General features: G+C 49.5%; 1 protein-coding gene across 1 annotated transcript; it reads left to right on the top strand.

Annotated features, from left to right (window-relative positions):
• The first annotated feature begins 561 nt into the window (after positions 1-561).
• ECRG4 (ECRG4 augurin precursor) lies at positions 562-9806 on the top strand. The gene is made up of 4 exons (XM_052649548.1): positions 562-649; positions 5249-5296; positions 7219-7376; positions 9451-9806. Exons 1-4 carry the CDS (start codon positions 571-573, stop codon positions 9607-9609), a joined length of 444 nt encoding a protein of 147 aa, XP_052505508.1. The 5' UTR covers positions 562-570; the 3' UTR covers positions 9610-9806.
• The last annotated feature ends 3236 nt before the right edge of the window (positions 9807-13042 follow it).

Genomic DNA, 13042 nt, shown 5'->3' with positions numbered 1-13042 from the left:
GCGTGGAGACTTAAACAGCACGAAGCACAGAGCTGCCAAAGGCATCTTCAGAGCTGCGACGCAAAGCCAGGACATTCCGAAGGCCTGAGCGGGAGGGAGGGAGAGGGCTGGGGGGACCAGGGCCCGCGGTGCGCAGGGGAGGGGACTGTGGTCGGGAGGGCCGGTAGCGGCGAGATCCTGAGGCCTGAGCGGGGACCCTCAGAGCACCCAGCCCTTCCCCCGCTGGATGCGCGTCCCTTCCCGAGGCAGCCGGACCTCCCTTGCCCTTCGCCCATGGTCTTTGGCGGCCCAGGCGCCCGCAGCCCCGCAGCCTTGGAGGAGCCGAGGCCGAATAGAGGGGCGCGGAGACTTGGCACGGACGCTTGGCCCGCGGCCCGTCGGCACAGCGCCCGCCTGTCGGGTCCCGCCCCGGCCCGGACTCGGGGACCGCCCGCGCGTCCAGTACCCTTGAGCGCAGTTCTCCAGGGCGCAGTCCGCCGGCGCCGGGTTCTCCAGAACAAGCGTCTTCCTTATCCTTCCCGCGCAGTGGCCAAGGCGCGCTCATCTCTCTCCAGCGCATCCGCTGCAACCATGGCCCCCTCCTCCGCGCGGCCCGCCTTCCTGGTCATGACCGCACTGGCGCTGCTGCTGCTGCTGTGCGTGGGCCCAGGTAAGGGGGCGATTTCACGGCGCTAACGCCCAGAGGAGGGCGCGGATACCAAGGCGTACATCCCGAGTCCTGGCAAGGACCAAGAGTTGAAAGCCGTCTTGGGTTCTGCCCTTGCGCGGTGGGAAGTGGCAGAGTTCAGGGTCAAAGGCAGGGTCTCAGGGGTTCGCGGCAACCGTGGGAAAAGAGGCGGAGGAGCCTTGGACAGAACGCTAGGGGCAAGGCACAGTGGGCGCGGTAGGCAGGCGGCACCCAGAACTCAGAGAAATCAAAGGGCCTTCATCCCCACGGTCCCTTCCAGGGGTTCCCTTCCAGGCTCCTCTGCTCAGTTAAGTTCCAAGCCTGCAAACCTGCAGAGCAGGAGCAGGGCCTCACCTCCTCGCTGGGGAAAAGCTCTGAAAGGAGAAATTCTTCAACGTCTCTACTTCTTGGAGGCCCTTTTGAATGGAATGGATCCCAGTTCTTTCCCTAGAAACTGCGCGAATTCACGCACAGGCTGCAGATGAAGTGGGTGGGGTGTGGACTTCTGAACCCTGGGAGCCCACAGAGCCCACCTTAGGGAGGTTTCACCCTGAGCACTCTCTTCCCTCTTGCCATCCTTTATGGCTCAGGAGTGGCCTCCTGCAGGCAGGGGTGCCTTTGCAGGTATGAGAGGTGGGGTGGTGACCCCAGGTCTACTGGGAAGATGCAAGGGCTGGAAGGTGGGAGGGTGACCTGCTCAAGAGCCTGAGACTGAAGTTTCTTGCACCACAAAGCAGCCAAGCAAGGTGGGTGGAAAGGCAGGACCCCGTTGGTTGCTGAACATCTGTGTTTTGGGTGGTCAGCACAAGTGGGGAATAGCAAACATGGGCCAGAGGAGCAATGGGAGCCCTGGGGGGCATCAGCACAATAGAGGGGCTGGGGTGACTGCTTTTCTAATTTAGGACCACAAGGGAGGCCAGTCAATCACTCCCCATCACCTGATTTATCACCTCCCACTCGTTCCTCCCATTTTAAGAACCACATCTGAATACAGCAAGTGGACATGAGCTAGAAACCCATTCTTTTCAGGACTTGTATTTTATTTCATCTATACCAAGACTGCAGTGATAGGAGTTGGTTAAAATATTATGGTCATTGAGCTGGAATGTGAAAGTTCTTATGACACCAAATAAAAATCTTTATGTAAAGTCCCCAAGGTGATTTTATGACACCCAAAAGCATTTAATGGAGAAAGGGACCATTGCCCTTTCTTGATCAGTTTATCATGAGCTTCAAAGGGGTATCTTGAAATTCCAAACCTGCTGGGAGATGAAATGCCAGGGAGCTAAACTTGATCAACTCAGGAGTGCATATGAGCACGGCCTGGAAATGGTGACCAGTGGTGTTGGGGTAGAACTCCATGATGCTACAAGACAAACCCCACAGCGGCTCATTCATTCTTTATTCCTTTCTTCAAATAAAGTTATCGTGTTGTCCACGTTCACGCATTGATATTTACAGTTCAGTGGGCAGTAATTGGCACCATGGTACCGCTGATATTTATCATTTTAGGACTTGTTCACCCTTTTCAATTGTGTAGCTGAATCTGATGAGGCTCACCTTTCTGGGGTAGTAGTGACACAGATTTGCTAGGAGAAATTGCAGCTTCAGCACAAATGCCACTCAGATGGTAAAGAATCTGCCTGCAACGCAGAAGAGCCAGGTCCAATTGCTGGGTCAGGAAGATCCCCTGCAGGAGAGCACGGCAACTCATTCCAGCATTCTTGCCTGGAGAATTCCACAGACAGAGGAGCCTGGCAGGCTCCAGTCCAAGCGGACGCAAAGAACCGGGCATGACTGAGCGACTAATACTTTTCACTTTTCGATTCATCAGTATTAAAGCGCTCTTACAGAATACAGACAGAGGGGTGGTACTTAATTCGGCAGGCTACTCTGAGTCATTGGAGACTCACGTGTATTAAGATACTGAAATATGCTCAGATTCGTGCCCTGTCCATGTTGGCAAATGTAGATTCCTTCACTGGCTCTTGAGGTTGGGAGGGAAGCACAGACTGAAAGTGGTCCCACTCCGTGTAACTGAACCTCCTGTGATGCTCAGATACCTCTAGCGACTCTGGATGGGAAGCTTCTCTGGTGATTTGCTCCAGCCTTGGGTGGCTGTCCGGTGCTGGCAGCCTGCTGCCCACCCTAATCTATGGCCCAGTGGCATCCTAGAGCCATCCATCACTCTGCTCCCAGAAGTTTCTTTTCTCTAGTTAAACATGTATGTGTGTGTGTGTGTGTGTGTGTGTGTGTGTGTGTGTGTGTGTGTGTGTTAGTCACTCAGTCATGTCCAACTTTCTACAGGGCTACAGCCCTGTAGCCCACCAGGCTCCTCTGTCCATGGAATTCTCCAGGCAAGAATACTGGAGTGGGTTGCCATGCCCTCCTCCAGGGGATCTTCCCAACCCAGGGATCAAACCCGGGTCTCCTGCATTGGCAGGCAGATCCTTTACTGTCTGAGGCACCAGGGAAGCCCCAGTTAAGATCTAAATTCCTTTAATTTGTCATACACACACACAGGCCGTTCGTTCCTCCTGGACTTTTTCCTCCTTCTAAAACGTTTTCCGTTCGCCAGAACTCCTATTTTTCTGTGACTGTCTGAAGGTCACATGTTAGCACCTGAACCAAATAGTAAAAGAGGTGGGCTGATCAGAGACAAGCTGAAACACAGGCAGGACAAATATTTCCTTTCTGCAAGACACTTTCCTTTTATTTATGCTGCCTAAAATTGTACCTGCTTTTTAAACAACCACATCTCTGTAGACTGACTGGAAGTATAGATGATGATTCCGAATTCAGACCACTGCCCACTTAGCCCACTGCCCAGAGACACCAGCCCTCCTCTGAAGACATGAGGGTGGCCCCACTGTGTTCTCGTCTTGCACTGGGACCCCTAGAGTTCCCCCCAAACCTGGCTCCCTATTCTAAAGGCAGGTAGGAGGCACCCAAATCCAAACACCTGTGGGGAGCTTGAGAGGTAAAGTGTCCGGGGTCTGCCAAGTGACCTGAATCTGGGAACATTCAAATACTAAATCTGTAAACATGGGGCACCTAAGAAAACACACTTGCCGGTCACGTTCGGTTGTGACTTTTGGCTACAAATGTGTTTTTTTTCTCCCCAGCTACGTAATAAATTCTTAAAGCAGAGTTTCTTAGTTTTCTTTGGGCCCCACACACTTCTGAAAGTCTGGCCAGAGCTCTGGCTCCTATTCCCAGAAGACCACACCTTTGCAGTTGCAAATTGGTCCACAGTTGGGGAGGGCAGGACCTGCCGAAGATACCACCATCTCAGCATCTCCATCCTTGGGCCAGACTGTGGCTAATACACCTAAGGATGCTCTGCTCAGTCTTTACAAGGCTGTGCTCTCTCCCAGGGCCTCTGGTTCCCCCTCCACAGGACAAGCCTCATTCCTGTAAGTAGCGCTTAGAGACCAGAGGCTTCCACAGTCTTCAAACCAGCTCACGGGCCAGAGGGGGCCTTCCGTGTGATCAAACTCATCATTTCCTATTAAACGATTGGGCAGGTTATAAACACTTCTAGATCTGAATACAAACCACAGTAAATGGTACAAATTATGCCTGATTGTAAGACAGTCAGGGCAAGTAACAATACAGGGCTGAACTTTTGAGAGCAGTGAGGCACGTTCCTTGGCTTGTGGTGGAGAAACTCCACTTCTGCCTTCATCTTCTCATGACTGCCATCTGTGTGGTGTCACCTCTTCTTGTAAGGACGTCAGTCGTTGGATTTAGAGCCCAGCCTAAACCCAGCATCGTGTTACCTCCAGATCCATAACTCATTACATCTGCAAAGACCTTATTTTCAAATAGGTTCCCACGGTGAGATTCTGGGTGGTATGAATTTGGGGGGACTCTATTCAGTAGACTGTACCATGAAAAGTAAAGTCTGCAGGCAGGTACATATGACAGATAGCTGCCTGAATATTATTTAATTTTTTTTAAGTTTTATACTAGAATATGGGCTTCCCAGGTGGCTCAGTGATAAGGTTTCAGCCTGCCAATGCAGGATTTGATCCAGGGTTCAATCCCTGGGTGGGGAAGATCTCCTGGAGGAAGAAATGGCAACTCCTCACTCCAGTATCCTTGTCTAGAGAATTGCATGGACAGAGGAGTCTGGTAGGCTACAGTCCATAGGGTCACAAAGAGTTGGACACGACTCAACAACTGAGCACGCATGTATACATAGCCAGTTAACAATGTTGTGATAGTTTCAGGTGAACAACAGAGGGACTCAGCCATGCATACCCCTAACTCCTGGTGACTGCCTGAATACTATGATAGAAGGGCTCAGAGAACAACGTTATTTTTCCTGGAGAACAGTTCAGATGGTCTCCAGTAGCTCAAAGTGTCCTGCTCAGCCGTAGTCCTTGTCACCAGTTTGAGCAACGGGCAGCCTGAACGGCCTTTTGTACACAACAGGAAATGCAGCAAGCATTGAATACCAATCTGCCAAAGCAGGATAGGGGTATGAAGTGAGTTTTTTCCAATGTGGATTTTTGCATGTGAGAAATTTAAGGGTGCAGTACAACCCTGAAATGATTTCTGTCTTCATTCCTTTAGGCGGCATAAGTGGAAATAAACTCAAGTTGCTGCTTCGGAAACGAGAAGGTAAATACAGCCTACACGGATAAGGGGGCATTCTTCAGCGGGTTGCAGGGAAACAGGGATGTTGATCTGTTCACTGGAGGCTTGTGTTTGGAAAATGAAAAGTGTTTACTCCTTAAAAGGTTAGCAGATAGAAGGGTTGGTTCTGTGGAGATGTGGTGCGGTATTTCATCAGATAAATATTATTGCCAGTTAATGCTTCTCTGAAAGCTGTCAGTGTAGATTCAGAAATAAAAGGAACAGAGCGGCAGTGTTCAGGGAAGGCTGTTTTAGAACCCTGATGCCGTTTAGAGCACACGCCTGAGTCTAGAGCACACACAGCCTTAGTCCTGGGGCAGCGCAGAGCGGGCTTGTGGGCATCCTCCATACCCGAGTGGCCCGTGGGAGAGGGTTAACCGGAAAGACTGTTGTGTTGCTGACACCTGTTGTGAAGAGCAGGCCTCAGGTAGTGGTGGTAGCACATGAACAGTCTGGGAGCCATGCAGGTGAGTCCCAGCCCCTGCAATGGGATCCATCATCCTGTGGTCCTGTCAACACCATTCTCCCTCAGAACATGTGTCTTCACCTGGAAAACAGGAAATTATCTGTCCCTTAGAATGGAGACTTAATTTCTGAGGTGAACTTTTGCCACTTATTCTTTTCCCTAAGTTAATGGGGCTTCAGGAGGTTGAATTTGAAGTCTGTTCCCTGCTGTGGGGCCCCGGTGCTCATGCAGCTACTTCCCAGGGGGTCTGCAGTGACCCCCCCCCTCCACCTGACACACACCTGCTGAGCACATGTGGCCCCTCTCGGTATGGAGAGGGACTCCCAGCATCTCCCCAGCTCTTCCAGCCGCTCCTGAGGCCCTCGTCCACCCCTGACCTTCCAGGCCCCTCAGACGGCCCCCTCCCTGGGCAGGGCAGCCATCTCCCAGGGATACCAGGGCTGACGGGAGTTCTGGCAGGGCTACCTGTGGAAGGGATACCAGAGAGAAAGTGACCGAGAAAATGAGGACTCCTCTGTGTACACCTTCAGCGTTTATCCAGCTCAAGCCAAGAAACACATATTGAGCACCTACTGTGTGCGAAACAGTGTGACAGGCCCAGAGGAAAATGCCCAGACAAGCAGGCAGTGAGAATACAAACGTGCTGGTATTTACCCACGTGAGCAAGGACACAAGGGCACTTGACTTCCTTTTCCTGTGCGGCCTCCATGCCAACCTCAAGGCAAAGACCATCCATCCAGCATCACAGATGGGGGGACAGGGGCTCAGAGCTGGTCAGCAGGGCCAGCCCAGGACCCAGAGCTTCCCTGAGTGTATCTGCAGGAGTGGGGCCCTTTCAGCACTGAGCCTAGAACAGAAGGCATTCTGGGAAGCCGTGGGAAAGCAAGGGTCACCCCATTAAGAGGCAGTCCAATCATCGGTGGTCACACAGTGGGACCCCAGGTGGCACCGCTTGTCCCCGCAGCCCTGCTGGACTCACCTGGCTGGCCTGCCCAGGGCTCCTTGTTCAGCTCTCTCTCCCCTGGACTCCTAAGCAGGCCCAGAGGGCTCTAGTTTACTTGGACAGTGAACACCCACCGGGCAGCACTGGATCCACCGTGGTTTCTTGACAGCAGAGCCCACAAGGAAGTACCAGCCCCTATTCAGTGCTGGACCTGGGTCTGGGGTAGCCAGGGGCTGCAGAGGAGGAGCTGAATTCAGTTCCTGCTCCAACCCCAGGCCTGTGATATGGCAGTGCCTAGAGGGCAGGGCTGGCTACCCCAGAGGCCAGGGTGGGACCTAGTGAGGGAGCCTGCACTGTACCTGCGTCCTGCAAGAAGGATGTGCCAGACAGAGCATCTCCTGCCAGGTGGGGTGGGAGGGGATGTGGAAGAGCGATTCACCCCAGTGAGGAAAGAAATCATCTTTGTACTTGGTGGTGGGGGGGATCCCCTCGTTTCAGCCCCTGCTCCCACTACAACCCCGGTGGCTCTCCAGGAGAACAGAGCCAAGGAGTTCCTGAGCAGCCTTAGGAGGCCCAAGCGGCAGCTGTGGGACCGCTCGAGGCCAGAGGTGCAGCAATGGTACCAGCACTTCCTGTACCTGGGCTTCGACGAGGCGGTGGGTGTCCTGGCTCCCTCGGCAGGAGGGGTGGGGCCTGGGAGAGTGGGGGCTGGTGCAGAGGCCTGGCTTCCCCTGGTGGGGATGAGGGTTGGGGGGCAGAGGCCTGGATCCCGTGGGAGTGGGTGGGACAGAGGGCTGGCTCCCTACAGGGCAGAGTGGAGTTGAGGGGCAGAAGCCTGGATCTTCCTGAGGAAATGAGGGTTGGGATGCAGAGGCCTGAATTCCCGTGGGGGTTGAGGGTGGAGGTGGGGAAAGGAGGCTGGCTTCCTACAGGGCAGGGTTGGGGGGCAGAGGCCTGGCTCTCCCTGGGAGGATGAGGGTTGGGGGTGGAGGAGAGGCTTGGATTCCCACCAGATGGTGGGAGGGCATGCAGGGAAACGGGCAGAGAATGAAGTTCTGCTATTTGCTCTGAAGTCAAAGCCAGAGCTGCCAGGCACTGGACCACGTGACTGTCAGGTGTAAGGGTGTTGGCTGGAATTTTCCACCCTGCTGTGCCCAATGGGATCCCTCCCATCAGGGTTTGGTAGCAGAATTCCAGAGACTTCCCTGACCAGAGAGGCTGGGACTTAGATTCAGGGAGAGTCTGATTTTTTTAGGAACTCTCTGACCGTATCTGTACGGTTTTATCTGAGTGTGAGTAAATGTGAGGATCCAGTAAGGTTCTAACATATGCACAGATGGGACTAGAAGGACATGCACCCAGACACCAGTAGGGATTGGCAGTGGAAATAGCCCCTTTCTCTTTGTCTCCCTTCCACCATGCTTTTTTAAAATGTGAGTCTGCATTATTTCTGTATTTATAAAATATTTTCTAAGCTTTTTTTAAAAAAATTATTTTAAGGCAAAACCTTAAACAAGATTATAAAATGAGGAAAACCAAAGAATGAGGCTACTACTCTGTGTGACAAACTGCAGTATTGTGAGTTAAGCAAGCCATCTTCTTTTGAAAGCAGAGACTGGTGGGGTTGGTGAGGGTGGTAGAGGTCAGAACCCCAGTCCAAGCAGATGAAGAGGGTGGAATTGCGCCCATGTAGTCAGTGTTTGTGGCCTGAGTCGGCACACCAGATCTGTTTGAGCATCACTACAGTTGTGAGAGAGTCACAACCAGACACACCCTGAGGCTGCAGTGTTTCTGTTCACCACCATTTACTAAGCCCATAGCTTGTGCAGCAGCCCAGGCAGGACTCGCGCTCAGTGTCTGCCACACTAGACACCTAGTGCTGGGGGCGGGCCCAGTTGTTACTTCATTGGGCTTTCTTTACCAAAAAAGAAGAATGCCGAAGTCTGGGGTATATTCAGAACTCACAGGTAGGGGTTCAAGGGAAGGGGTGCATATGCCTTTGGGGACTAGGCTTTCAGCAGTGCTCTCCTGCTGGTTAGAACTGACCTCTGGCCCAGGGATGCTGTTGCCAGGAGTAATTATTTTTTTAAGTACTATTTATTATTTTTTATTGAAGTATAGTTGAGAAGTACTCTTTTATTGAAGTACGCTTGAAAGTCCCTTGAACTGCAAGGGGATCAAACCAGTCAATCCTAAAGGAAATTAACTTAGAATATTCACTGGAAGGACTGATGCTGAAGCTGAAGCTCCAGTACTTTGGCCACCTGATGACTCACTGGAAAAGACCCTGATGCTGAGAAAGATTGAGGGCAAGAGGAGAAGGGGGAAACAGAGGATGAGATGGTTAGACAGCATCACTGACTCAATAGACATGAATTTGAGCAAGCTCCAGGAGATAGTGAAGGTCAGGAAAAGCCTGGCGTGCTGCAGGTCACGGGGTCACAGGGAGTTGGACATGACTTAGTGACTAAGCAGCAACAGCTGATTTACAATTTTGTGTTAGTTTCAGATACACACGCACATATATATGTTCTTTTTCGGGGTCTTTTCCCTTATAGTGACTACAGGATATTGAATATAGTTCCTCCTTGTACTGTAAGGTAGGACCTTGTCGCAGGAGTTTCTATTAGGGGTCATTCACTGAAGAAAAACACCAGAGAAACACCACCAGTAAAATGTGCTCTGGGAAATGGTGTCCTTAATCCCATCCTTTCTCACCCTCTGCTCCAGAAATTTGAGGATGACATCAGCTATTGGCTGAACAGAAATCGGAATGGGCACGACTACTACGATTACTACCAGCGCCACTATGATGAGGACGCGGCCATCGGCCCCCGGAGCGCCCACAGCTTCCGGCACGGAGCCAGCGTGAACTACGACGACTACTGACCACCCCTCTGGGCAGGCTCAGGCCGTGGGCTCTGCTCAGCACTCGGGCTGTGTCTGCCGTGTCTAGTCTTGGCCCATTTTCCCTACTCGCTTTCTATGGCCAGAAAGGAAGCATTAACACAGAAAATATAGAGGCCTTTTGAGAGTCCATGCAAGTTCCTAACACTGTATTCCATTTAAAACTAGAAATAAAAGCATTTTGTTTAAAACTCTGAGTTTGAAAGTTTGAATGAAACTTAAGCTGACGAGAGTTTTCCTTCCCTGGATGTTTCTCAACCTCTCAGAGGCACCAAGTGTGACCCTCCAAAGAGTCCCTACCATCCCAAGATATGGGATGGAGCAGGGGTCTTCAGTGTGTTAGAATTCAGTCCACACTAAATGCAAACAAACAAGCAAAACCCAGCAAGAAAATTTATTGGAAATCATTTAAGATCACAGAACACAGTTTGGAGGATCTAATCATTGATGTGGTTTTGCAAGTTTGATTGCTCTTCCATGGCCTGAGCCAGAACTGGACTTGTTTAGTATTATTAGGCAGGAAAAATGGGTAATAGAAAAACCACTAAAGTTCGGTTGATTTCAGAGCTTCACTTATGTCAAGAAATTAAACCTTGTCTAATGAATCCAAGATTTAAGAATATCCTTTGCATCGTGTTTAAACAACCTGAGTGAATGGAAAAGGGGGGGTGGGTGAAGGGAGGGGAGGGAGATGGGGAGGTGACCCCTGCAGAGGGGAGGGGCCCTCAGCATGGTTCTTGTACTCACAGACCCTCTGACAGCCTACTAGAAGCTTTCTCACAAAACTGCCACGTGATTTGTATATAATCTCTGAGACACCCCGATATTCACAGGCTGCAGGTAATGAACCCCCGGGCTTGGTGGCAGATACCGCCTTCAGAAGAGCAGTGTTTCTGGACAATCCTTTGGAATCCCTACAACTTTTAAAAATTGGTGGTAAAACACACACAACATAAAATCTCCCGTTTTGAGCATTTTTTGGTGCACAGTTCAGGTACATTAAGTTCATTCACATTGTTCTGCAACTCTTACCAATCTCCATCTCCAGAGCCATCTCATCTTCCCCAAATAGGTAGTCTGTGCATGAAACCATAAGTCCCCAGCCCTGCTCCACCTTCTTTCTGTCTGCATGGATTTGACTCCTCTAGAGACCTCCTGTAAGTGGAATCACACAGTATTCATCTTTTGTTACTAACTCAATATTTCACTGAGTATTATGTCCTCAAGCTTCATGCCCCTTGTAGCATACTGCATTTCTTCCCTTTTTAAGGCTGAGGAATATTCTATTTTGTGTGCAGACCACTCTTTGTTTATCTACCAACAGACACTGGGTTCCTTCCACCTCCCGGCTGGTGTGACTAATGTTGTGAACACAGTCTGCAAATACCTCTTTCTGTCCCCACTTTCAGTTCTTTGGGGCACATACCCAAAAGTAGAATTATTGGATCATAAAGTAATTTGTTTCATTTTTTGAGGAACCACCATTTGTTTTCCAAATCAGCTGTGCTACTTTATATTTTAATATAAAAGAGTTGTAATTTGCTGTTCAGTCGCTCAGTCATGTCTGATTCTTTGTGACCCCATGGATTGCAGCACGCCAGGCTTCCCTGTCCATCTCCAACTCCCAGAGCTTGCTCAAACTCATGTCCATTGAGTTGGTGACGCCGTCCAACCATCTCATCCTCTGTTGTACCCCTCTCCTCTTGCCTTCAATCTTTCCCAGCATTAGGATCTTTTCTAATGAATCAGCTCTTCATATCAGGTGGCCTAACTATTGGAGCTTCAGCATCAGTCCTTCCAATGAATATTCAGATTGATTTCCTTTAGGATTGACTAGTCTGATCTCCTTGCAGTCCAGGGGATGCTCAAGAGTCTTCTCCAATACCACAGTTCAAAAGCATCAGTTTTTTGGCACTCAGCTTTCTTTATAGTCCAACTCTCACATCCATATATGACTGCTGGTAAAACCATAGCCTTGACTAGACGGACCTTTGTTAGCAAAGTAATGTCTTTGCTATTTACCATCAGGGAAGCCCAAGAGTTGTAATAGGAAAGAGCTTTTGTATTCTGTACAAGTTAGTCACTGAAGGGATGTTGCCTTTAAGCCTATATTACATATAATGGCCCATCTTGGGCACCCCTGCTTCCCAGATAATGAGCATAAAGCTAAAATACCTTTGTTTACCTCCCAGGAAACTTCCTGACTAGGCCCACCTGTGAGTGTCTACAGGAAGATGAAATTCACATGCCGCCTCCAGAGGCTGCTGGTGGGGGAATGGGGAGGTGGAACCAGAAATGTGTGGCTGTAGTCCCTCCCCCTTAGGATAAAAGGAGCCTGACGCTAACTCAGGCAAGATGGCTCTCTGGGGGTGTAACTCCACCATCTCCTGCGTCTGCTGGCTTTCTGGATAAAGTCACAATTCTTTGCCCCAGCAAGTCGTCTCTTGACTTATTGGCCTGTCCTTTGGGTACGAGATTGGACTCTGTAATAGAGTTACATTCAGACTTTTGCTTCTGTTTCTTAACCACTATGGTGCTGCTTTAACCCCAGTGCAGTGTTGGGGAGGGGGCTGGGCAGTGATGGAGAGCATGTCTTAGTTTCATTCCTAATGTTAATGTTGCTGTGCTTCTCCATAAATTATGCTTGCTGGGCATTTTTGGTAGATGCCTTTTCTCAAGAAAGTTACTATTTTTTTTAAAATATGCTAAGAAGATTTTAAAATGTCATATGGATGCTGAATCCTAGATTATCTGTTGATAAATCATCCTTTAAAATCTGTTAATTAACAAATTAATCGAATTTTAATATTAAGCAATTGAAATGTGACCCCATGGACTGTAGCTGGCCAGGCTCCTCTGTCCATGGGATTCTTCAGGCAAGAATACTGAAATGGGTTGCCATTCCCTTCTCCAGGGTATCTTCCCGACCCAGGGATTGAACCAAGTTTCCTGCATTGCAGGCAGATTCTTTACTTCTGAGTCATCAGTGAAGTGGAATAAAACTAACTTGATCATGCTTTTTTTCATTGTCAGATCTGGTTGGATAATATTAGTTCAGAATTTTTACATCCATATTCATGAGGAAGATTGGCCTGTAGTTTTGTTTCTGGTTCTGTTGTGGTCAGTTTGGGTGTCTGGCTTATACCGGATTCCTAAAATGAATTATTTTCTGATATTTCTCCATATAAGGATGGAATTCTCTGAAATGGGAGCATTCTGATAAAGCCATTTGGATGGAATGTTTTCTTCATGGTATTAATAAAATTTTTGACTATTTGAATGCATTTATTTTACAGGTTAAGGATTATTTTAATTTTATTCTAATTTTGTTTCTTTCCTTGAATTTGTTTTGAAAAATTCTATCTGTCTAGGTAGTCATTGATTATATGAAAGTTTAGAAGTGTGTTGAGAATTG

This window comes from Budorcas taxicolor, chromosome 11, assembly GCF_023091745.1.
Source record: "Budorcas taxicolor isolate Tak-1 chromosome 11, Takin1.1, whole genome shotgun sequence".
NCBI lineage: Eukaryota > Metazoa > Chordata > Mammalia > Artiodactyla > Bovidae > Budorcas > Budorcas taxicolor.
Note: the sequence above shows the minus strand (reverse complement) of the source record. Positions and strands in the feature narration are given on the sequence as shown.